Source organism: Oncorhynchus clarkii, chromosome 33 (genome assembly GCF_045791955.1).
Source record: "Oncorhynchus clarkii lewisi isolate Uvic-CL-2024 chromosome 33, UVic_Ocla_1.0, whole genome shotgun sequence".
In the NCBI taxonomy this organism is placed as follows: Eukaryota; Metazoa; Chordata; class Actinopteri; order Salmoniformes; family Salmonidae; genus Oncorhynchus; species Oncorhynchus clarkii.
In genome coordinates this window covers 20,319,113-20,344,317 of record NC_092179.1, presented here as the reverse complement: position 1 = coordinate 20,344,317, position 25,205 = coordinate 20,319,113, and the positions used below count along the sequence as shown (strand labels likewise).

The following is a 25,205-nucleotide window of genomic DNA, read 5'->3' as shown; positions in this document are numbered from 1 at the left end:
TATATCACGTTTAATAGTGAGGTGAAACTTCCTCAGATCATTTTCAATCTGAGCCTTGTAGCTATTAGTGGATGCACTGTAGGAGGAATAGCCTAAGCTTTAGATCAGCGGGCAACACAGTCTCATGGGGGGCTAACACAATCTCATGGGGGGCTAACACAGTCTAATGGGGGGCTAACACAGTCTCATGGGGGACTAACACAGTCTCATGGGGGGCTAACACAGTCTCATGGGGGATAACACAGTCTCATGGGGGACTAACACAGTCTCATGGGGGGCTAACACAGTCTCATGGGGGGCTAACACAGTCTCATGGGGGGATAACACAGTCTCATGGGGGGCTAACACAGTCTCATGGGGGGCTAACACAGTCTCATGGGGGACTAACACCGTCTCATGGGGGGCTAACACAGTCTCATGGGGGGCTAACACAGTCTCGTGGGGAGCTAACAGTCTCATGGGAGCTAACAGTCTCATGGGGGGCTAACACAGTCTCATGGGGGGATAACACAGTCTCATGGGGGACTAACACAGTCTAATGGGGGACTAACACAGTCTCATGGGGGCTAACACAGTCTCATGGGGGCTAACACAGTCTCATGGGGGATAACACAGTCTCATGGGGGCTAACACCGTCTCATGGGGGACTAACACAGTCTCATGGGGGGGCTAACACAGTCTCATGGGGATAACAGTCTCATGGGGGACTAACACAGTCTCATGAGGGCTAACACAGTCTCATGGGGGGCTAACACAATCTCATGGGGGACTAACACAGTCTCATGGGGGACTAACAGTCTCATGGGGATAACAGTCTCATGGGGGACTAACACAGTCTCATGGTGCTGACATAGTCTCATGGGAGAAAAACACAGTCTCATGGGGGCTAACACAGTCTCATGGGGGCTAACACAGTCTCATGGGGGCTAACACAGTCTCATGGGGGCTAACACAGTCTCATGGGGGCTAACACAGTCTCATGGGGGCTAACACATTCTCATGGGGGGCTAACACATTCTCATGGGGGGCTAACACAGTCTCGTGGGGGGCTAACACAGTCTCGTGGGGGGCTAACACAGTCTCGTGGGGGGCTAACACAGTCTCGTGGGGCTAACACAGTCTCGTGGGGCTAACACAGTCTCATGGGGGGCTAACACAGTCTTATGGGGGACTGACACCGTCTTATGCGGACTAACACAGTCTTATGGGGGACTAACACAGTCTCATGGGGGGCTAACACAGTCTCAATGGGGGCTAACACAGTCTCATGGGGGACTAACACAGTCTCATGGTGGACTAACACAGTCTCATGGGGGGCTAACACATTTTCATGGTGGCTAACACAGTCTCATGGGGGGCTAACACAGTCTAATGGGGGGCTAACACAATCTCATGGGGGGCTAACACAGTCTAATGGGGGGCTAACACAGTCTCATGGGGGACTAACACAGTCTCATGGGGGGCTAACACAGTCTCATGGGGGATAACACAGTCTCATGGGGGACTAACACAGTCTCATGGGGGGCTAACACAGTCTCATGGGGGGCTAACACAGTCTCATGGGGGGATAACACAGTCTCATGGGGGGCTAACACAGTCTCATGGGGGGCTAACACAGTCTCATGGGGGACTAACACCGTCTCATGGGGGGCTAACACAGTCTCATGGGGGGCTAACACAGTCTCGTGGGGGGCTAACAGTCTCATGGGAGCTAACAGTCTCATGGGGGGCTAACACAGTCTCATGGGGGGATAACACAGTCTCATGGGGGACTAACACAGTCTCATGGGGGACTAACACAGTCTCATGGGGGGCTAACACAGTCTCATGGGGGCTAACACAGTCTCATGGGGGATAACACAGTCTCATGGGGGCTAACACCGTCTCATGGGGGACTAACACAGTCTCATGGGGGGGCTAACACAGTCTCATGGGGATAACAGTCTCATGGGGGACTAACACAGTCTCATGAGGGCTAACACAGTCTCATGGGGGGCTAACACAATCTCATGGGGGACTAACACAGTCTCATGGGGGACTAACAGTCTCATGGGGATAACAGTCTCATGGGGGACTAACACAGTCTCATGGTGCTGACATAGTCTCATGGGAGAAAAACACAGTCTCATGGGGGCTAACACAGTCTCATGGGGGCTAACACAGTCTCATGGGGGCTAACACAGTCTCATGGGGGCTAACACAGTCTCATGGGGGACTAACACAGTCTCATGGGGGACTAACACAGTCTCATGGGGGGCTAACACAGTCTCATGGGGGCTAACACAGTCTCATGGGGGATAACACAGTCTCATGGGGGCTAACACCGTCTCATGGGGGACTAACACAGTCTCATGGGGGGGCTAACACAGTCTCATGGGGATAACAGTCTCATGGGGGACTAACACAGTCTCATGAGGGCTAACACAGTCTCATGGGGGGCTAACACAATCTCATGGGGGACTAACACAGTCTCATGGGGGACTAACAGTCTCATGGGGATAACAGTCTCATGGGGGACTAACACATTCTCATGGTGCTGACATAGTCTCATGGGAGAAAAACACAGTCTCATGGGGGCTAACACAGTCTCATGGGGGCTAACACAGTCTCATGGGGGCTAACACAGTCTCATGGGGGCTAACACATCTCATGGGGGCTAACACATTCTCATGGGGGGCTAACACATTCTCATGGGGGGCTAACACAGTCTCGTGGGGGGCTAACACAGTCTCGTGGGGGGCTAACACAGTCTCGTGGGGGGCTAACACAGTCTCGTGGGGGGCGAACACAGTCTTGTGGGGCTAACACAGTCTAGTGGGGCTAACACAGTCTCGTGGGGCTAACACAGTCTCATGGGGGACTGACACCGTCTTATGCGGACTAACACAGTCTTATGGGGGACTAACACAGTCTCATGGGGGGCTAACACAGTCTCATGGTGGACTAACACAGTCTCATGGGGGGCTAACACATTTTCATGGTGGCTAACACAGTCTCATGGGGGGGCTAACACAGTCTAATGGGGGGCTAACACAGTCTAATGGGGGACTTATACTGTCTCATGGGGGGCTAACACAGTCTCATGGGGGGCTAACGCAGTCTCATGGGGGGCTAACGCAGTCTCATGGGGGGCTAACGCAGTCTCGGGGGGCTAACACAGTCTCATGGGGCTAACACAGTCTCATGGGGGCTAACACAGTCTCATGGAGAGACCTCAGTTCAACCATCAATCTGTCACATTGGCCATTTTGATTCTTTAACCTCACCCACCAGCACCTAAGTATAACATGATGTGTGTATGACTGACTAAGTATATAAAATGATCATTAATGTGAAGTTTTCCTTCCTTCCTTCTCTAGAGAACTATTACGGTACCCCCAAGCCCCCGTGCGAGCCCAGCCCTCTGCTGCTAAATGTAACAGATCAGCTCCTGCCGGGCGCCCGACCCAGCTCCAAGGGGAAGAGGAAACGGAACAAGTCGGTCAGCAACATGGAGAAGGCCGGCATCGAACCACCCGAGGATGAGGAGGAGGAGAGACCCGTTGTCAATGGCAACGGCAATGGCATCACCCCAGGTTAGGTTCCAACGCAGACATAGTGTTGATGTGCAACTATAGATCCTCGTCATGACAACAAGTTCACCGCTGAAATGAGATAGCACCGACCCCTGGGATCTGATCAGACAACATAGCAACAGTCTATCGTCTAGGTTACATCATAGCAACCAGCTCTCAGTCAGACCCATACAATAACATAATAAAGGATGGATACAAGTCCCTACTGCCTACAGGGAGCTCTTCCCAGGGAGCTCAGATCATCAGCATCATCATCATAGATAGTCTAAATGAAAAACTGGAGAGTTCTAGTGCCTGTAAATAGCATAAGTACATCCCCCAAGCATCCCATGTAACATGACTGATAGTGTTCAGAGACAACAGCCTTACACTGTATCCAGTCTCCCAGTCACTAGATCAGACCACAGTACAGTCAGACTACGTCACATGGCCAGAGGCTAGATTCCACCCCCCCCCGCACCGACACAGAGAAACATCGCCTGGAGGTGTGATCAAATCAAGCGTGGGGTTCCACTAAGCAGATTTACTGGATCAATGCAAGCCACATCACAGTCATTACTCTCAACTAGGAGCAAAGATGCTGGTTGTCTAACTTAATATAAGAACAGAGAAACCCTATGTAAGCCATGAAACAAAATAGTATCATTCATTTTGACTTGACATTTGTTAATGTAAAAATAAATGACACAGTTACGGTAGTTATTTAGACCTTTAGAGAATGGCTTTACATTATACAGTGGGGCAAAAAAGTATTTAGTCAGCCACCAATTGTGCAAGTTCTCCCACTTAAAAAGATGAGAGAGGCCTGTAATTTACATCATAGGTACACTATGACAGACTAAATGAGAAAAAGTGGAAAATAAGTATTTGGTCACCTACAAACAAGCAAGATTTCTGGCATTGTACTGTATGTTCTGGTCAGGTAACCCATATAAATGCCCTTGAGCTATAGGACTGGAGTAGTCTCATGTTGCTGTAATTTCTCATAGTAGCTCTGCTATTCATTGGGCTGTGTGAACAAAGCTGAGAAAGGTTCGATGTCGAGTATTCAGCCTAGAGCTGCAATGTAGCAGCTGTAGCTTACTGAGTGTATATAGTGGATCTTTGAGTGTATATACAGGTCGACAGGGGAGGGAGGGAGGGAGGGAGGGAGAGAGGGAGAGAGGGAGAGAGGGAGGGAGAGAGAGAGAGAGAGAGAGAGAGAGAGAGAGAGAGAGAGAGAGAGAGAGAGAGAGAGAGAGAGAGAGCAGTAGACAGTGTGATGTGAGTAGATAGCTCATAGATGAACTCTCCCTCCCTCCCTCTGCCTGCTGTGGCTGTCCTCTGGGACGGCCCAACCAAGCGCCACAACTCAAACTAGGACATATCATCAGCTCCTCCACTCTCTCTCAATCTCCTCTGCCTGCCACCTCTCTCACTCTGCTCTCTCTGTCTATTTCCCTCTCTCTTTCAATCACCGTCCATCTCTCTCTGCTCGGTATCCTTACTCTCTCTCGCTCGCTCTATATATCTATCTATCTATCTATCTCTCTATTTCTGTCCCTGTGTAATTGCCACCCTCTCCCCATTTGAAATCCTCTCTATCTTTCTTTTTATCCCGTTCCATCTCTTTTTCCTTGGCACTCAATCACACTGCCCCTTCTCCCCGCTACCACCTCCTCTCTCCCTTCCACCCTTCCCTCCTCCCCTTCCCTCCTCCTCCTCTCTTCCCTTCCCTCCTCCTCTCTCCCCTTCCCTCCTCCCCTCTCGCCTTCCCCCCTCCCCTCCTCTCTTCCCTTGACCCTTCCCTCCACCCCTTGCCTCCTCATCTCTCCCCTCTCCCCTTCCCTCCTCATCTCTCATCTCTTACCTTTCCTCCTCTTCTCTCCCTTCTACCTTTTCAACCTCCCCTCTCCTCCTCCTCTTTCCCCTCTCCCCTTCCCTCCTCCCCTCTCCCCTTCCCTCCTCTTCTCTCCCTTCTACTTTTCCCACCTACCGTCTCCTCCTCCTCCCCTCTCCTTTCTCCTTTCTCCTCCCCTCTCCCCTTCCCTCTTCCCCTCTCCCCTTCCCTCATCCCCTCTCCCCTTCCCTTCTCCCCTCTCCCCTTCCCTCCTCCCCTCTCCCCTTCCCTCCTCCCCTCTCCCCTTCCCTCCTCCCCTCTCCCCTTCCCTCATCCCCTCTCCCCTTCCCTTCTCCCCTCTCCCCTCTCCCCTTCCCTCCTCCCCTCTCCCCTTCCCTCCTCCCCTCTCCCCTTCCCTCTTCCCCTCTCTCCTTCCCTCTTCCCCTCTCCCTTTCCCCTTCCCTCCTCCCCTCTCCCCTTCCCTCCTCCCCTCTCCCCTTCCCTCTTCCCCTCTCCCCTTTCCCCTTCCCTCCTCCCCTCTCCCCTCTCCTCCCCTCTCCCTCCCTCCCCCCTCTCCCCTTCCCTCCTCCCCTCTCCCCTTCCCTCTTCCCCTCTCCCCTTCCCTCTTCCCCTCTCCCCTTCCCTCTTCCCCTCTCCCTTTCCCCTTCCCTCCTCCCCTCTCCCCTTCCCTCTTCCCCTCTCCCCTTTCCCCTTCCCTCCTCCCCTCTCCCTCTCACCTTCCCCCCTCTTCCCTCCCCTGTTCCTCCAGTAGTAATGTCAGCTCTGACTCTGTAATTCTCTTCTCCTTCTCAGAGTCCAGCGAACATGAAGACAAGAGTACAGATGTCTCCTCGGGGGACGTCCCCCCCCAGACCTGTCCCCCCACCGAGACCCCCACCAACCCTAACAACGAGGTCCCCCAGGAGGAGGGGGGCGAGCTAACCAAGTCACCCCCCAAACCAGATGAGAATGAGAGTGAGCTTGGCCCCCTGCCAGGCAACTGGGAGATGGCCTACACAGAGAAGGGAGAGGTGTACTTTATCGAGTAAGTGTCTGCGCTGAAGAGAACGGTGTCAAATTATCCCAACGCACACACACACACACCACACACACACATACAGCCAACAGCAGCCAAATAGTTGACTGTTGTTGTAATGAGATTTAGAGGTTCTTGTCCATGCAATATTTCGCCAGGGAGAATAGAAGGTAAAAGTTGCCCAAGCATTTTAAGCAGCTTTCACACACATGCGCGCACACACACACACACACACACACACACACACACACACACACACACACAATCACTCCCACTGTAATGAATTCTATTGTTCTGTGTGGCTAGCTGTATTGGAGGTATTTTACAACAGTTCTGTTCGATTTTTACTGCTACAATATAATTGTAGAGGTGAGTTGTCTTTCTCTTCCTTTTGAAAAATATTTAAACGTCTTCTGACTGTGTGAGTGTGTATGTGCCTGTCTGTGTAGGTACATCAATCGATAGGCAGGTTATTACAGAATCCTTTTGGAAATTAAACAATCGTTTGAATTTATGTGACAGAAACATCATCTGATTCCCAGAGGACTGCCTTTCATTGTGTCGTATAATAGAGTAGCAGAGAAAACATCCAGCAGGGTTAGTTTTAATGTAGTTGTCTGCCAGTCAGTCAGCCGGTCAGTTAGCCAGTCGGTCAGCCGGTCAGCCAGCCAGTCAGCGTGTATCCTCTCCTCCACAGAGGCAGACTGTTAATTCCAGCCACTGCAGACTAGACTAGGTCTCTATGTCTCGTCCACCCAGGCCCTGAGTGTTCCTACATCTAGATGAATAAATCTGGAACGTTGTGTGCTAACGCGTTTAGCCACCGAATTTGTAGCTGTACGTTTTGGGAAAAGTAAATGATGCGGTGCCAAGGTGGTACCAGATGCCAACGGGATGGCTCCCTTTGATTTGTCTCCAGATTCCATCAATTTGTTTATCCAGAATCCTCCTCTGAGAGAGAGAGAGAGAGAGAGAGAGAGAGAGAGAGAGAGAGAGAGAGAGAGAGAGAGAGAGAGAGAGAGAGAGAGAGAGAGAGAGAGAGAGAGAGAGAGAGAGAGAGAGAGAGAGAGAGAGAGAGAGAGAGAGAGAGAGAGAGAGAGAGAGAGAGAGAGAGAGAGAGAGAGAGAGAGAGAGAGAGAGAGAGAGAGATACAGGGAGAGAGAGATGGAAAGAGAGGGAGAAGGAAGAAGGGAAAGTGGGAAAGAGAGAGGGTTGGGAAGAGATTGAAAGGCAGAATCAAAAGGAAACAGGAGGGAGAGAGAGAGAGGGAGGAAGGGGCATTTCATCACCCAAGATTTTCAGTTAGTGCTCACAGTGTCCCCTCCTCCCAAGGGTGGATTCGGGGATAATCCCGCCTTCCTGTAGCCACGTTTCCCTCCCTTCCCCCTCTTGTCCTGTCATCTCTTCAAGGGAGGGCATTATGTCCTCAGATGCGATAAAGAGATCCATTGAAGTTTCCTTGGCACCGCCTCTCATCTGATCACAGCCCAGTTTTCCAGCCCGCAGTGTTGATCCTGCCAAGCCCACAGCTGTTCAGCTCTATCACTCACACCTCTCCCCTTCTCCCGCCATCCCTCCATCCTTCCCTCCACTAATGAGAAACAGTGTGCAAATTAAAAGTATCGATTGCCATTTTGTTAACCTAAAGGGGTTTTTCTTCTCGCCAGACAGTTTAGAGGGTGGGCACACAGGGGAACGTCTCTTTTTCTCTTAAATGATGCTGAATTGAGAATCTCCTCCCTCACTGGCTCTCTCTCTCTTCCTGTCACTGTCTCTCCTTTTCTCTCTCGTCAAGCCACAACACCAAGACGACGTCGTGGCTGGACCCGCGGCTGGCGAAGAAGGCGAAGCCACCAGAAGAATGCAAAGAGGACGGTAAGTGTCTCTCTTCTCTCGCTCTCTCAAAGTCACTCAACTCTCTCCCTTTGAATTCCTTTTTGGGTCCAAATCATTAGCATCTATTCATCGTCTGATGGCGGTTTGCAATATCTTCAGTGTTTTGATCCGAAAGCTGAAAGGATGGGTGTTGCCGTATACCATTATATATGAATAGTCATCAGTCACTGAGGACAGTGGTTTATTTGGGGTCTTTGTCTGACACTTGTAGATGTGTACAGTATCTTTATAACCGTGTTCTGTTACCTGACCTGTGTGGAGATGGTGCTACTTTTAGCCCCTGTAGAGGGACTGGGGGAGTGGGTAGGGTGGTTAACAGAGACCTCTTTATCCCCCACTGGGAGTAGGGAGCTATGCACCACCACAGAATGGACACTACACACACAGACACAAACACACATACACACACAGGCGGCAGAGGGGAAGGAGAGCGAGTATAATTTAGATGGTGTGACTAAGACAGGAAGAGAAAGGAGACAGATGGGGAAAGAAGAGGCTATGCAATAATATAGTATTGCGGAAGAGATACAGCCTATGACCATGAGGTGAGGAATACGATGTTTTTGCATCCTTCTGGATGAAAAATCTCTCTCTCATTTTTCTCCATTTGGCAATGTGCTTTTGAGTGATCTCCGGCATTGATAGAGGATTCTGCTTCAGAGTCCCGCGCTATCTCTCCAACCTTGAAGCCCCTTTCACACACTATTTCTCTCTCGTCTCTCTCTCTCTATCTCTTGTGTCTCTCTCCCTCTCTTTCTTTCTCTCTCTCTCTCCCGTTATGTCTCCCACTCTGTCTTCCCTCTCTCTCTCTCCCTTTGTCTCCCACTCTGTCTTCCCCCGCTGTCTCCCACTCTGTCTTCCCTCTCTCTCTCTCTCCCTTTGTCTCCCACTCTGTCTTCCCCCGCTGTCTCCCACTCTGTCTTCCTCTCTCTCTCTCTCTCCCGTTGTCTCCCACTCTGTCTTCCCCCGCTGTCTCCCACTCTGTCTTCCCTCTCTCTCTCTCTCCCGTTATGTCTCCCACTCTGTCTTCCCCCGCTGTCTCCCACTCTGTCTTCCCTCTCTCTCTCTCTCTCCCGGTATGTCTCCCACTCTGTCTTCCCCCGCTGTCTCCCACTCTGTCTTCCTCCGCTGTCTCCCACTCTGTCTTCCCTCTCTCTCTCTCTCTCTCCAGTTATGTCTCCCACTCTGTCTTCCCCCGCTGTGTCCCACTCTGTCTTCCCTCTCTCTCTCTCTCTCTCTCTCTCTCTCTCTCTCTCTCTCTCTCTCTCTCTCTCTCTCTCTCTCTCTCTCCCACTCTGTCTTCCCCCGCTGTCTCCCACTCTGTCTTCCCCCGCTCTCTCCCACTCTGTCTTCCCCCGCTGTCTCCCACTCTGTCTTCCCCCGCTGTCTCCCCCGCTGTCTTCCCCCGCTGTCTCCCACTCTGTCTTCCCTCTCTCTCTCTCTCTCTCTCTCTCTCTCTCTCTCTCTCTCTCTCTCTCTCTCTCTCTCTCTCTCTCTCCCACTCTGTCTTCCCCCGCTGTCTCCCACTCTGTCTTCCCCCACTGTCTCCCCCGCTGTCTCCCCCGCTGTCTCCCCCGCTGTCTCCCCCGCTGTCTCCCACTCTGTCTCCCACTCTGTCTTCCCCCGCTCTCTCCCACTCTGTCTTCCCCCGCTGCCTCCCACTCTGGCTTCTCTCTCTCTCTCTCTCTCTCTCTCTCTCTCTCTCCCACTCTGTCTTCCCCTGCTGTCTCCCATTCTGTCTCCCACTCTGTCTTCCCCCGCTCTCTCCCACTCTGTCTTCCCCCGCTCTCTCCCACTCTGTCTTCCCCCGCTCTCTCCCACTCTGTCTTCCCCCGCTCTCTCTGGCTTCCCTCTCTCTCTCTCTCTCTATACTCTGTCTTCCCCCGCTCTCTCCCCCTCTCTGTCTTCCCCCGCTCTCTCCCACTCTGTCTTCCCCCGCTCTCTCCCACTCTGTCTTCCCCCGCTCTCTCCCACTCTGTCTTCCCCCGCTCTCTCCCACTCTGTCTTCCCCCGCTGACTCCCACTCTGGCTTCCCTCTCTCTCTCTCTCTCTATACCTCTCTCTCTCTCTCTCTCTGTCTTCCCCCGCTGACTCCCACTCTGGCTTCCCTCTCTCTCTCTCTTCTACCTCTTTTCTCTCTCACTCTCATCGTTCTCTGTTCCCCTGTCTCATTCTCTCTATCTCATCCTATCTCCCGCTCTATCTTCCCCATCAGTCTCACCCTCCATCTTTCTTCTTTCACCTCTTCTCTATCTCTCTATCTCTCCCTCGTCTGGGTGAGATTTATCTGTTGAGTAGTAGACAGGAGTATGGCAGCGTTATAAGGTGGAGGAGAATGGAGCTCATATCAGAAACAGAAACAGTCAGGCTGAGGAGAATGGAGCTCATATCAGACACAGAGACAGTCAGGCTGAGGAGAATGGAGCTCATATCAGAAACAGAGACAGTCAGGCTGAGGAGAATGGAGCTCATATCAGAAACAGAGACAGTCAGGCTGAGGAGAATGGAGCTCATATCCGAAACAGAGACAGTCAGGCTGATGGGAATGGAGCTCATATCAGAAACAGAGACAGTCAGGCTGAGGAGAATGGAGCTCATATCAGAAACAGAGACAGTCAGGCTGAGGAGAATGGAGCTCATATCAGACACAGAGACAGTCAGGCTGAGGAGAATGGAGCTCATATCAGAAACAGAGACAGTCAGGCTGAGGAGAATGGAGCTCATATCCGAAACAGAGACAGTCAGGCTGATGGGAATGGAGCTCATATCAGAAACAGAGACAGTCAGGCTGAGGAGAATGGAGCTCATATCAGAAACAGAGACAGGGAGCTCATATCAGACACAGAGACAGTCAGGCTGAGGCGAATGGAGCTCATATCAGACACAGAGACAGTCAGCAGGTTCGAGATGAGGTCTCATTTGTGGAGAGAATCATCCTATGTGAGCCCAGCTTAGTCAATCATGTCTGTCTGATAAACACTTACTCACACAGCCACAGTTTTTCTCACAATCACATTCACCACTCTGACCTGCCCCCTCCCCCCCCCACACACACACACACATACTGTATATACACAGACAGTAGGGCTCCAGTCTTCTCAGGCCATGCAAAAGATAACTAGGAGGATGGAGGAGACAGGAAGATAGTTGATCACTTTGGAAGATGACAAGAAAGAGGAAACAAAGAGAATGTCTTAGGAAGATGAATCACAGGAAACCATCTTGGTCTAGTTCAGGGATGGGCAACTGGCAGCCTCCCTTTTGAAGCCCTCGGATCACTTTTTCTCTTATGTCAGTCACTGATTGTCAGTCAATGTCAGCAAAACAAAAATGGATTGCTAGGTTAGTTTAGAGGCAGGCTATCATGGTTGAATTACCGGCCGGGGGGCCCCCATTGACTTTGTTAGTCCGTCTCACTCAGATATCATATTAAAACCTGAGAGCAGCTAATTTTCCTTTCTGCCTCATGGCAAAATGAGTAGAATTACATGAAATTTGTTATAAAATTGCTCAATCTTCTCTCCGCCTCATGGCAAAATATGTAGAACTGCACTTTTCTTTAAAACAAACAAACAAATGATCTCCGCTGTCAAAAGGGGGGCCACTAAAATGTTCTGCTCACAATATGTGTGAGGGGGCAGTATGGATGTGGATACGCAGGGGTACTCATGATGAGTTCACGTTTTTTGTGGCTCCCACCCCTATCAAAGTTGCCCATCCCTGATCTTGTTCATCTGGGTACCTCCAATCCCGTTCCTCCAGTCAGGTCCATGCTACGAGATGTTAATCTGGGTACCTCCAATCCCGTTCCTCCAGTCAGGACGTTCCATGCTACGAGATGTTAATCTGGGTACCTCCAATCCCGTTCCTCCAGTCAGGACGTTCCATGCTACGAGATGTGAATCTGGGTACCTCCAATCCCATTCCTCCAGTCAGGACGTTCCATGCTACGAGATGTTAATCTGGGTACCTCCAATCCCATTCCTCCAGTCAGGACGTCCCATGCTACGAGATGTGATGTAATGCATGTGAAGGAGATTAATATTGATCTAGTTGGACAGATCATCCAGTGATCGCTGGCCCTGGGAGATACAGAACATATGGTTCCAATGTAGAGCCTCAACCAGCTGGAGAAGGGGATCTAAGAGGGGATCCCCAGGGCCCACGCCAGGGCTAGGAGCTATAATCAGGAGAACGTTAGTGAGAATCTGCCCATGTTTCACTAGCTGGCAGCTGGGTAGCAGCGAAGCAGGCCTCCCTGAGAGATGTGTAGGAGAGATGAGCTGGTGCTGTATATTGTGTATTGATTAGGAGGCATGTGGAGCAGGGGTGTAGTGTGTGTGTGTGCCCACGCTCTGGTGAACGTTAACAGGATCACTGGGTGGGGTCTAAAGTCTGTCTCTGAACAACAGACGAGAGGTAGGAGGAGAGACCCACCAAACAGGGAGACATGGAGCCCTGAGGATGGAAGGAGCACACACTGAAGAAACAGCAATATACATTCATTCTGATCTATAAACAACTTATACATGCAGATCTGTCAATTATTCAGGCATATGTCTGCTACCTGTGTGTGTGGGTGGGTGTGTGTGTGTGTGGGGGGGGGGGGTGCACCAGCAGCAGAGTGGTTGTCAGATGATTCCCCCTGTTCAAAGGCACATCAGTGATAATAGAGAGAGATCTCATCATCAGAGGAGCTCAATGGCTTGCTTACATAACCTCTCTCTCTCCCCCCTTCTATCTCTCTTTCTCTCTCTCTCCTGTATCTTCCTGCTGTCCTCTTTAGTTTTTTTACTTGAGGGAAAGAGGAATAGGACCGTCTTCAAATCAAAGCCTGCTGTTTAATTCTGTCTTCCTTCGTTCTCCCTCAAAGCCAGCTTGTTTTCCTGTTTTACCACATATTTGCTGGATGAGAAGACAGAACAGGCTCCCCTGTTTTGAGAGTTGTCTCTGTCTCTTTCTCTCCTGTTCTACATACAACCTGTCTGCTAGCTCACTGTGCCTTCAGAGAAGCCAACAGAATCCCCCTGATACGTAGAAGGAAAAAACAAGAAAACTAATCCACCCTGCCTGCCTGTCGGTCGTCACTATTTCAATGCATTTCATCATTTAAAAGTCGGGTTAGTTCTATCCTAAGAAGCTGTCGCACAACACACATCCTATCTAGAATACAGTGTAACCAATGAAAGGCTTTGGTTAGGAGGGACTGGTGTGACTGATAGGGATCTGGGCTGTGATGGCATTGGGAGGAGGTTGAAGGTTGAAGGTTTTAAATGGCTGCTTTGTTCCATTGTGTTTCTTTATGTCTTGTCTGTTTTGACGTCATCTCTGTGAAGAGATTGAGGCCTCAGAGAGAGAGGGAGAGGGGGGGGGACAAGGCCAGGGCATAGGTAATTATATTCTAGTCATGTAAAACGGAGCATGCCTGAGACGCACCAGACAAAGTCATCATCGTGTCTCACCCGTTAGCGCAGAGCTCACTCTCTCGTCTCCTCCCAGTGAAAACAGTCTCCGGGGGAAATAGCAGCACTTGTTTTTCTGTCCGGCTGTAAAAACCTATTTCTGTGTGCAGATGAGACTGGCAGGGAAGAGGGAAGGCTTTTAGGGTTGAAAGGTCGACATGTTCTTTCCTAATGGCCTTATTTGATGGCTTGTCTTTCTGTTGTGCTCACATACTCAGATACTCACACATCAGGTTGGTGTGGTGTAGGGAGTGGTTTGAGGACACTGACCTTATGCTTCACCCCTCTCAGTGCTGCTCAGATAGATGTGTGTGTGTGTGTGTGTGTGTGTGTGTGTGTGTGTGTGTGTGTGTGTGTGTGTGTGTGTGTGTGTGTGTGTGTGTGTGTGTGTGTGTGTGTGTGCATGCGTTAGCGTGTGCGTGTGTGAGCTTATGCATGCGTGTGTGTGTAAGCTTGTGCGTGCGTGTGTGTGTGTGAGCGTGTGCTTGTGCGTGTGTGTGATCTTGTGAGCGTGTGAGCGTGTGTGTGTGATCTTGTGCGTGTGTGTGTTGAGTAAATGTTGTGGCGTCCTCCCTCACCTTGAGTCTCCAGCAGGAGAGGAGAAGGGAGGGACTGTGTGACATGATTGATGGGTATATTCTGAGAAGATCCTCGTCTGGAGGATGCCTGAGGACTGAAGATGAGGAGGAAGACGCAGAGTTTGGTGTGTGTTTGTGTATGATAATGTCCCATACGTGAGATGGTGAATAACTTCCGGAGTATTTGTGCGTGTGCACGGGTGAATGCATGGCTGGTGTGTGTGTCCTTCTCCCAGCCCGTTGAGAGGAGAGGCTGAAGAGGAGAGGTAGGAGTCCTTCAGTAGCCCAGTCACACTCCGCCCCACTCCAGACACACTTAATGGTTAATCATCCTCAACCATCCATGCTTCCCCCTCCCTTCCTCTCTTCTGCATCCTCCCTCCACAGCACCTAAATCCACTCTAGTAATAGGCTGTTCTACCTGAGTAAGTCACCTGCTCTGCTTCACTGGTTGTTTTACCCTCGCTGTGAAGGGAGAGATCAGCTGAGCTTAGATGGCTTTTGAACATCATTGCTTTCGGACAAACCCAACTCCCTTAGCTTTCCTGAAGAACTTAAAGGGCAACTCCACCACTTTTCAACCTCATTTGCATTATCTTCAGCACACTACCAGTGTCTACATATCTGAAAACGGCACATTTCTATGTTTTGTAGAAAAAGTAAGAGGTAAAAACGAGGTAAAAGACCTCAACAAAAGTTCAACTGTGAAGTTAAACAAAAGTTCAACCGTGAAGTTAAACAAAAGTTCAACCGTGAAGTTAAACAAAAGGGAAACAGTGAAGTTAAACAAAAGTTAAACTGTGAAGTTAAACAAAAGGGAAACAGTGGAGTTAAACAAAAGGGAAACAGAGAGGTTAAAAAAAAGGGAAACAGTGAAGTTAAACAAAAGTTCAACCGTGAAGTTAAACAAAAGTTCAACAGTGAAGTTAAACAAAAGTTCAACCGTGAAGTTAAACAAAAGGGAAACAGTGAAGTTAAACAAAAGTTAAACTGTGAAGTTAAACAAAAGGGAAACAGTGGAGTTAAACAAAAGGGAAACAGAGAGGTTAAAAAAAAGGGAAACAGTGAAGTTAAACAAAAGTTAAACCGTGAAGTTAAACAAAAGTTAAACAGTGAAGTTAAACAAAAGGGAAACAGTGAAGTTAAACAAAAGGGAAACAGTGGAGTTAAACACAAGGGAAACAGTGAAGTTAAACAAATGGGAAACAGTAAAGTTAAACTGTGAAGTTAAACAGTGAAGTTAAACAAAAGGGAAACAGTGAAGTTAAACCAAAGGGAAACAGTAAAGTTAAACAAAAGGGAAACAGTGAAGTTAAACAGTGAAGTTAAACAGTGAAGTTAAACAAAAGGGAAACAGTGAAGTTAAACAGTGAAGTTAAACAGTGAAGTTAAACAGTGAAGTTAAACAAAAGGGAAACAGTGAAGTTAAACAGTGAAGTTAAACAGTGAAGTTAAACAGTGAAGTTAAACAGTGATGTTAAACAAAAGGGAAACAGTGTAGTTAAACAGTGAAGTTAAACAGTGATGTTAAACAAAAGGGAAACAGTGTAGTTAAACAGTGAAGTTAAACAGTGAAGTTAAACAGTGATGTTAAACAGTGATGTTAAACAAAAGGGAAACAGTGAAGTTAAACAGTGAAGTTAAACAGTGAAGTTAAACAGTGATGTTAAACAAAAGGGAAACAGTGAAGTTAAACAAAAGGGAAACGGTGAAGTTAAACAGTGAAGTTAAACAGTGAAGTTAAACAGTGAAGTTAAACAGTGATGTTAAACAAAAGGGAAACAGTGAAGTTAAACCAAAGGTAAACAGTGAGGTTAAACAAAAGGGATACAGTGAAGTTAAACAAAAGGGAAACAGTAAAGTTAAACAAAAGGGAAACAGTGAAGTTAAACAAAAGGGAAACAGTGAAGTTAAACAAAAGGGAAACAGTGAAGTTAAACAAAAGGGAAACAGTAAAGTTAAACAAAAGTTAAACAGTGAAGTTAAACAAAAGGGAAACAGTGAAGTTAAACAAAAGTTAAACAGTGAGGTTAAACAAAAGGGAAACAGTAAAGTTAAACAAAAGTTAAACAGTGAAGTTAAACAAAAGGGAAACAGTGAAGTTAAACAAAAGTTAAACAGTGAGGTTAAACAAAAGGGAAACAGTGAAGTTAAACAAAAGGGAAACAGTAAAGTTAAACAAAAGTTAAACAGTGAAGTTAAACAAAAGTTAAACAGTGATTTTTAAAATGGCTGCGTTGATATGGGGAGAAATAAAATACCCTAACCCTCTGGCTAAAAACTCATTGCTGCTTTTGAAAATCACCTTTTTTACTTTTAATCCTACCCTGTGATGTCATAGAAGAGCAATTTTGTTTCTTACTTTCAGCATATCTTTTTAACCACAGATCATAGAAACACACAGTTTTCACATAATGTATTTAGACACTGGTTTGGAGATAATGAATTTCCCAACTTGTTTGAACTACTGATGTGAATCCAAATTCTAGGTTTCCTTTGATTTATAGTCACACCTAAGCTCCCCAATCCACTGTGTTTGTTATAGTCTTAGAATTGGGATTCACAATCGGTAGTTCAAACAAGTTGGAAAATTCATTATCTCCAAACCAGTGTCTAAGTACATTATGTGAAAACTGCGTGTTTCTATGATGATATTGATTGTGTTAGTTATTACGTCCTTGGTAAATGCCAGAACAGCAACCTTTCTCCTTTAATTTAATTATTTTTTCATATTGAGTTCAAATTAACGGTGTGCTCATTAACGGTGTGCTCATTTCCGGTGGCGACAGTGGCGGCGGAGTAAAAACTAGGCCTAAGAGAATACTTTTGCTAACTCCACTCCTTATTTTGAGTGGGTGCAGTTAGGGGTCAGGGGTCAAGTACAGCAGCATAGAAGGGGAACGTGTCTGTAGGATTAGTAGTCCAAATGGCCCACCATCATCAGACAGCCCCTCTACTCAGCCCAAAATACGTCCCTCACTTACTCCTCCACAGGTTACCATGGAAACATTAGCTATGATTCCATTAACTTGTCCAGCGATTTTTTTTTGGTCGACATTTAGAAAGTTTGCATAGAAAATAGATGTGACAATTGCCCACTGCGGTGCGTTTCCATTTAACTATCTTTTGTCATTAAAACAGCTGGACGTAATGACGTCCCACCTTAAAAAATAAACCTGCAGGGTCGATTACAAATTATTTAGTTGAAGTGTTTCCATTACCCTATTAGGCAAATTGCTCATTAATAAATTGCCGACAGTCTGTATGCTCTCCCACCTATTGGTGTCCTGTCGTAGGTAGCTCGCGAAAGCCAGCATGGATGGAATGCAAGAATTGACTAATATTTGCCATATTCGTATAATTCTCATGTGCCAACATATCACCACGGTCTGTGCCATAGTTTAATTTGCACTCCTGTAGATTTTAAATCATCGGATGGTGAAACTTCCATCCAGCCAACCAGAAAAGCAAGGTGATTCAGGCATTCTAGAAAGTCAGAAAAATCCTTGTCCTGCAAAGAAAACATTTATTTTTATATTTGAAAAAAATCTATTTTAGACTGTCGGCACCCCGACCTACGGGCGGTAAATGGATCTGATTCATTTGATTCAATGCGATTGTCTTTGAGGACTGCAACAATAGAAATACTATTTATTTATGCCTATTAATAGCCATTGTCAACTTCCCTCCTGGTTATTTTGCTCACAACTCACTGTCAGCCTGTTTAGAAATTAGGCCGTCTTATGGATTTAGTACAGAAAAATGATTTGTTTGCAAATGCTTGGGCCATGACATCACGGGCCCAGCGTACCTTAAAAAGATTCTGCTATCATAATTTATTGGAAAAACAGTTTCCATCATCATTTGTCGCAATACAGCAACACAAAAAACAAATCCACCCTGTCGAATGGAAACAAATGTCGTCAATCTTTAGAAAATGTCTCCTATATCTGCTGTTTACATTACACGTGTTGCAATTACATTTTTTGCAACATTGCTTTTGTCGAATTAACCTAGGTCAATTGAATGCTGCCTAGTGTAAGGAGAAGGTTTACTTGAGGTCCTTCAAGGTCTTCTTTCTTAAGACTTGTTTCGGTTTATGACTCTGTTTAAGACGGATACTGTGTGCTGTTGTGACTCAGCTGGACTGGGGCTGTCATGTTAATATACAGTATATCTCAGTGTGTCAGGGGCTATATAGATGTCCTCTGTTCCATCTGGCAACCACCTCATCAAGGAAAGAGAATAAACCCAGCAAATCACTTCCTCCTCTTCCTCCTGCTCCTCCTCCTCCTCATTCTCAGCAGCAGTCTGACTTATATTACCTCTGTCTCAGCATGGTGGTGCTATCACTGTGACAACACACACTAGTTCAATTCCCGTTTTCCTTTTTCCTTCACTGGCTCCCGTCTTAGTTGCTCTCTCCTCAGTTCATTCCAAAACAACGATAGCTGTTTGGAGAGTGAATCAAGTGAAGTGGAGATTATAGAGAATTGTGGGGGATCAGACCTGGCGAGGCTATTCTAGAAAACACTTCAAATGAGGGCTTCAAAACAGAGGCCTAAGGGCATAACTTTGCTAACTCCAACCCAGTATTGGAATAAGGCCCTTGGGGTGTTTACACACCTGACTCTCAGTGGGAATACCCTGGAGAGATACTCAGCGAGTGGAGGAAGCGGCTGAAGGAAAAAGTTGAGATGTATTGGTCTCCTGTCTAAGCAGGCACCAGTGGGAAGGGGGTGCGACATCAGAGGCATCCCCATGTGCTGCAGGTGACCTGAATTCACTTCAGCCAGCTGCTCCCCCGAAGAAAGGAAAAGGGAAAGCAGGGGAACATGGGTAACATGGGCTGTTCCTCTCCTCAGACAGAATTAGAAAGGCCAGATGAAATATGCATGAGCATGAGAGCATGAAACTTTACTTCAAAAAGTCTCTCTGTACGAGTGCATTTTAAAGTGTTTTCCTTTAGAGCTCTTCAAACAGGGAGAGAGGAGCGGACAGGAGAGGAGAGGATGGCCGAACAGGGAATGAGATAGAGGAGGAGAGAGTGAAAGAATGGGGAGAGCTTAGAGAATCCCCCTGCTGAAAGCAAAATGGAATAAACCAAAGGAACATTTACTGAGGCCTAGCCTACTGATGTCGACAGTTCTCAGACTGCATGGTAAACCCTGTGGGAAAACCCATTGTTTTATTTCAACACTCAGTCTCTTTGCTCTATACCAGTGGTTCCCAAACATTTTATAGTCCTGTACCCCCTTCAAACATTCAACCTCCAGCTGCGTACCCCCTCTAGCACCAGGGTCAGCGTCTCAAATGTTGTTTTTTTCTGTCATTGTAAGCCTGCCACACACACACTATACGATACATTTACATAAGAATGAGTGTGAGTTTTTGTCACAACCCGGCTCGTGGGAAGTGACAAAAGAGCTCTTATAGGACCACAAATAATAATATAATAATAATCAATCATTTTTGCTCTTTATTTAGCCATCTTACATATAAAACCTTATTTGTTCATCGGTTAATGAGAAGGGTGTGCTTGAAAGGATGCACATAACTCTACAATGTTGGGTTGCATTGGAGAAAGTCTCAGTCTTAAATCCTTTTCCACACAGTCTGTGCCTGTATTTAGTTTTCATGCTAGTGAGGGCCGAGAATCCACTCTTACATAGGTATGTGGTTGCAAAGGGCATCAGTGTCTTAACAATGCGATTTGCCAAGGCAGGATACTCTGAGCGCAGCCCAATCCAGCAGTGGCTTCTGATTAAATTACATTTTCACAGAACCACTTGTTGCAATTTCGACGAGGCTCTCATGTTCAGATGTTGGTAAAGTGGACTGGAGGCAGGGCATGAAAGGGATAATGAATCCAGTTGTTTGTGTCATCCGTTTCGGGAAAGTACCTGCGTAGTTGCGCATCCAACTAATTCAGGTGCTTTGCTATATTACATTTAAAATTGTCCATAAGCTTGAGTTCATTTGCACACAAAAAATCATACAATGATGGAAAGACCTTTGTGTTGTACTTGTTAATACAGAGAGAGAAGAGCTCCAGCTTCTTAATCATAGCCTCAATGTTGTCCCGCACAATGAATATAGTTGTATGCGTCCTTGTAATCCTAGATTCAGATCATTCAGGCGAGAAAAAACATCACCCAGATAGGCCAGTCGTCATCATGCATGCAGTCAGACAAGTGAAAACCATTTTCACTGTAGTGTCCAAAACGTCTTTCAAGCTGTCAGGCATTCCCTTGGCAGCAAGAGCCTCTCGGTGAATGCTGCAGTGTACCCAAGTGGTGTCGGGAGCAACTACTTGCACGCACGTTACCACTCCACTATTTCTCCCTGTCATGGCTTTTGCGCCATCAGTACAGATACCAACACATCTTGACCACCAAAGTCCATTTGGTGTCACAAAGCTGTCCAGTACTTTAAAAATATCCTCTCCTGTCGTCCTGGTTTCCAGTGGTTTGCAGAAGAGAATGTCTTCCTTAATTGACCCCCCATAAACGTAACGGACATATACCAGGAGCTGTGCCAGGCCCTCCACGTCTCTTGACTCATCCAGCTGTAAAGCATAGAATTCAATGGCTTGCTTGTATGTGAAGCAGAAATTGTTTCAAAACATCTCCTGCCATGTCACTGATGCGTTGTTTGATGAAGATATTGTCTGTATAGTTGTTTTGGCCTGTTCCCCCAGCATTGTCCCAGCCATTTCTGAGGCAGCAGGAAGAATGAAGTCCTCCACAATCGTATGGGGCTTGCCTGTCCTAGGCACTCGGTAGTTCACCATATAAGACACTTCTAGCCCCTTCTTATTAATGCTATCTGTTGCTTTTATACATGTCTTACTACTCAAAAGTAATCATTATTATGCGCAAGAGTGAAGGTTTATCGAGTTGTGAGATAGTACTTTTGCACATATACCACACTGTGGCTGAGGAAAGGCACTACTCCCAATATAAGTGAACCCCAATCAATATAGTTCTCATCATATTTGTGCCTCTTCAATGGTCTATCGTCCCTGTCTGTTGTTCGGTGCTTTCCCAGGTAAGGGGGTAGTAGCTCTTCAGCTGCATCAGATTCACAACTTTCAGTGTCCGTGCTAGCTGGGCTAACAACAAATGTAGAATTACTGATGCTAGCATTGGATGTGCTCATGGAAGCAGAACAACTTGTGTCGTCGACAGGTGCAGGTGTAGTACTGCTGGTAGTAGCAGCTGCTGGTAGTAGCAGTAGCAGCTCATGGAAGCAGAACAACTTGTGTCGTCGACAGGTGCAGGTCTAGTACTGCTGGTAGTAGCAGCTGCTGGTAGTAGCAGTACTACCAGTAGAGCTGGTATGTGTCTCTATGGGCCTTACTAAATGGACTGTTTGAAAATTGACTTTTTAAAATTATTTAAATGCGAATCACATTTTTATTTGGTGTACCCCCGACAACATTGCCAGGGATACGCGTACCCCAGTTTGGGAATACCTGTTCTTTACCATTATAATTGTCACTAATGTAAGGTGAATTGACCTGGGACAAGGGATGTACTCTAAAACACTATACCACATTTAACACTGGAGCTCCTTCAGATGTATCCTTCCTTAGGCTTCCTGGGAGTTGACAGCTCCTCAACAGCAGCGTTTAGACTGTGTTGGCCCTATAAAGAGCACAAATTGTTACAGTGACAAAGTGGCCCTTCTCTTCAGCGCTGCAGGCTAATGGACAGCACAACTCTCTTTCTCTGTGTCTCTCCCAGATCCATGGAATCATTCCTCCCACGCTACTAACTGACAGGGGCTGTGACTGTGCTTAGTGGAGCGAGAGTCTTCTGGAGTTCAGCATTTAGAACACACTTACTGCACACACACATAAACATACTCACTGCTGTGTGTGGGGGGGGTGCGTGTGTATGCGTGCGTGCGTGCGCGTGTGCGTGTGCGTGTGTGTGTGTGTGTGTGTGAGCATGCTTCTGCGTGTGTTGTATGCATGTGCTCTACACAACCTTTTAAGCCAAAAACAGTGACATTGAAACAAACAGTAGGAATCTAGAGATATTGGCTACCTGCAGTGTGGTGTTGTGTGTATCTCTGAAGCTCTGCTGAAGACACAGACAGACAGACTGCCTGCCTAGCTCTGAAGCTCTGCTGAAGACACAGACAGACAGACTGCCTGCCTAGCTCTGAAGCTCTGCTGAAGACACAGACAGACAGACTGCCTGCCTAGCTCTGAAGCTCTGCTGAAGACACAGACAGACAGACTGCCTGCCTAGCTCTGAAGCTCTGCTGAAGACACAGACAGACAGACTGCCTGCCTAGCTCTGAAGCTCAGGTGGTTTTAATAGAAGGGTGTTTCATTAGACGGAGTGGTGCGTGGCAGAAATACATGGCAGGACTTTGATCTGTGTGGTGTTTTTCTGTGTGTGGAGCTCAGTGGAGGTGAGAACATGAACCAGCCTCTTTCATATTTAATGAGTGAAGATGGGGCTAAGGAAGGGAGAGGAGAGGAGCACTGAGAGGAGATATTCCTTAGGGCTGTCAACCCACTCCTAGCAGACTCACATATCAGTCACAGCACATGTAGTGGGTGTGTTTTTGTGGCTGGTGGGGGCGGGGAGTGGTGTGTGGTAGTGTGTGGGGGGGGGGGGGGGGGGCTTCCGTGTGTTGAACAGTGTATGTGTGTGAGTAAAAGGGAGAGACATATGGCATGCATGTGCTTGTATTGATGTATTGTGACTTACTGTGCATCTGTATGACGATGGAGCCAGGGATGTTAATATAAAGGACCATGTGTCTCCAGAAACCTGATATTTCTGAATCACCATGGAGGTCCTGAGAGACCCATTCTGACTGATGTGTGTGGTTAGGAGATATTATCTCCACTCTCCTGATTAGTCCAGCTCTCTCCTCTCCTCTCCTCTCCTCTCCTCTCCTCTCCTCTCCTCTCCTCTCCTCTCCTCTCTCTCTCTGATTAGAGCGGCTCTCACTCTGGACCAGTCTCAGTACCACCACACTGGTCACAACCTCATAGCCTTAAATGGAATCAGGCTCAGGCCAGCTGTCAATGCACCAGTCCCCCTGGATCAAACAATTCCCTGATGAAGATGCACTTGGAGTGGAGGTTGGGTTAGTGACCTCTATAGTGTGAGTCAGCTTTAGCCCAAGCACTAAGCCATATAAATAGTTACTTTCAGCCATATTGAGTGTACCCACGAGTGTTCCAGTAATGTTGATGTGGTGTGAGGGGCTTTACCGTTCTAGTAATTATATTTCTATGGACGCAGCTCCCTCCACCCTCTATATTGTGAGTTATAAATCAGTTTCACATTGAGTTTTCCTGGTTAGGTCATGAAGTTTCAAGTCGTCTACAGAAATATAGGAACTTAAAATTAAGAAATTCAACCAAGACAAAAAAGACAAGGCCGAGGACAAAGTCTACTTCTGGAGAAACTCTGATAAAAGAGGTCCTGCTCCTCCCCTCTATGACAGACGCAGGAGGGATGGCGTTCACTTCTATCCTCTCCATCTGACCAACGCTCTAAAAACAGCGCCTCATCCGCTTCCAGTGGCAGTTTTTTATCTCTATCATTGAATCTCTTGATCCTCTCCCTGAAAACACTTTGTTAGTTACTTTTGATGTTGAGTCGTTATACACAAATATTCCACACGAGGGCGGTAATTGAAGCTATGGAACATTATCTTCTGCAACGTGACCCTAATGAACTACCTTCCAGTGCCTGCATTATAACATTGGCTGAAATAGTACTCAAACACAACTACTTAATGTTTCTAAATGATTTCTTTATTCAAACAAAGGGTACTGCTATGGGATCCCCCATGGCTCCCAACTATGCTAATTTGTATGTGGGTTACATGAAGAAACAGTCAATTGTCATCCTCTTTCAATCCTCTCAGTCAATTTTTGTTCTATGGAGAGGTGATGCAAAAGAGTTCCAGGCGTTCCATGCTTTTCTTAACTCTTGTTCTGAGCATCTGAGATTTACTATGCAATCTGACACACATCAAATCAGTTTCCTTGTGTGAAGATAATGTTCTATACTGATCTTTACAGGAAACCTACTGATCGTAACAGTTTGTTGAGGGCTGATAGTTGTCACCTGCTTCTCTTGAAAAGCAATTTGCCCTACAGCCAATTCTGTTGAATCAAAATAATTTGCAAAAAACAATCAGATTTTGACAGAAATATGTCTGAGACTCAAAGAAAATTCAAGGAGAGGGGTTACAAAAATGGTCAAATTAATACTGCCATTGAGAAAATTCAAAACAAACCGAGACATGACCTTTTTCAAGGACAGCCTTGCAAAAAGAAGCATTCTTGCTTTCTAAATGCCCTCTATTCAAAATGCTCTGAACAAATTAATGGAATCGTTCACAAACATTGGCACATTCTAAGATCCGATGACAGTATCGGTAATGTGTTTTCGAACCCTCCCTTGGTCGTATTCTCACGGGGCAGAAATCTCAGAGATCAACTGGTATACTCTGATTTACCACCCCAAGATATCCCTGCACAACGTCTATTTGCACCCCTACTGGATGGAAACTACAAGTGTAATGGCTGTGCTCAATGCAATGGCACTTATAAATGTAGATCCTTCAAACACCCCCAAACAGTGAAACAGATCCCAATCAAAGGTGTTATTATGTGCTGCACTAAGGCAGTCATTTATCTTATAACTTGTCCTTGTGGTAAAAATGATGTGGGTAAAACAAAGCACAAATTAAAAGTACGTATCTCAGAGCATCGTAGCACCATTAGGTGCAAAAACTCGACTTATCCAGTTGCGGCCCACTTTTTGGAAGCAAACCACTCGATTTCGTCCCTATGTT

At 47.1% G+C, this 25,205-nt stretch overlaps 1 protein-coding gene across 1 annotated transcript in view; it reads left to right on the top strand.

The window, feature by feature from the left end:
- LOC139392938 (membrane-associated guanylate kinase, WW and PDZ domain-containing protein 2-like) overlaps positions 1-25,205 on the top strand; it is a 103,228-nt gene that overhangs the window by 17,606 nt on the left and 60,417 nt on the right. The window contains exons 3-5 of the mRNA XM_071141255.1: positions 3,360-3,575; positions 6,208-6,439; positions 8,226-8,305. Coding sequence (XP_070997356.1) covers positions 3,360-3,575; positions 6,208-6,439; positions 8,226-8,305 — 528 coding nt within the window. The remainder of the gene's footprint in view (positions 1-3,359; positions 3,576-6,207; positions 6,440-8,225; positions 8,306-25,205) is intronic.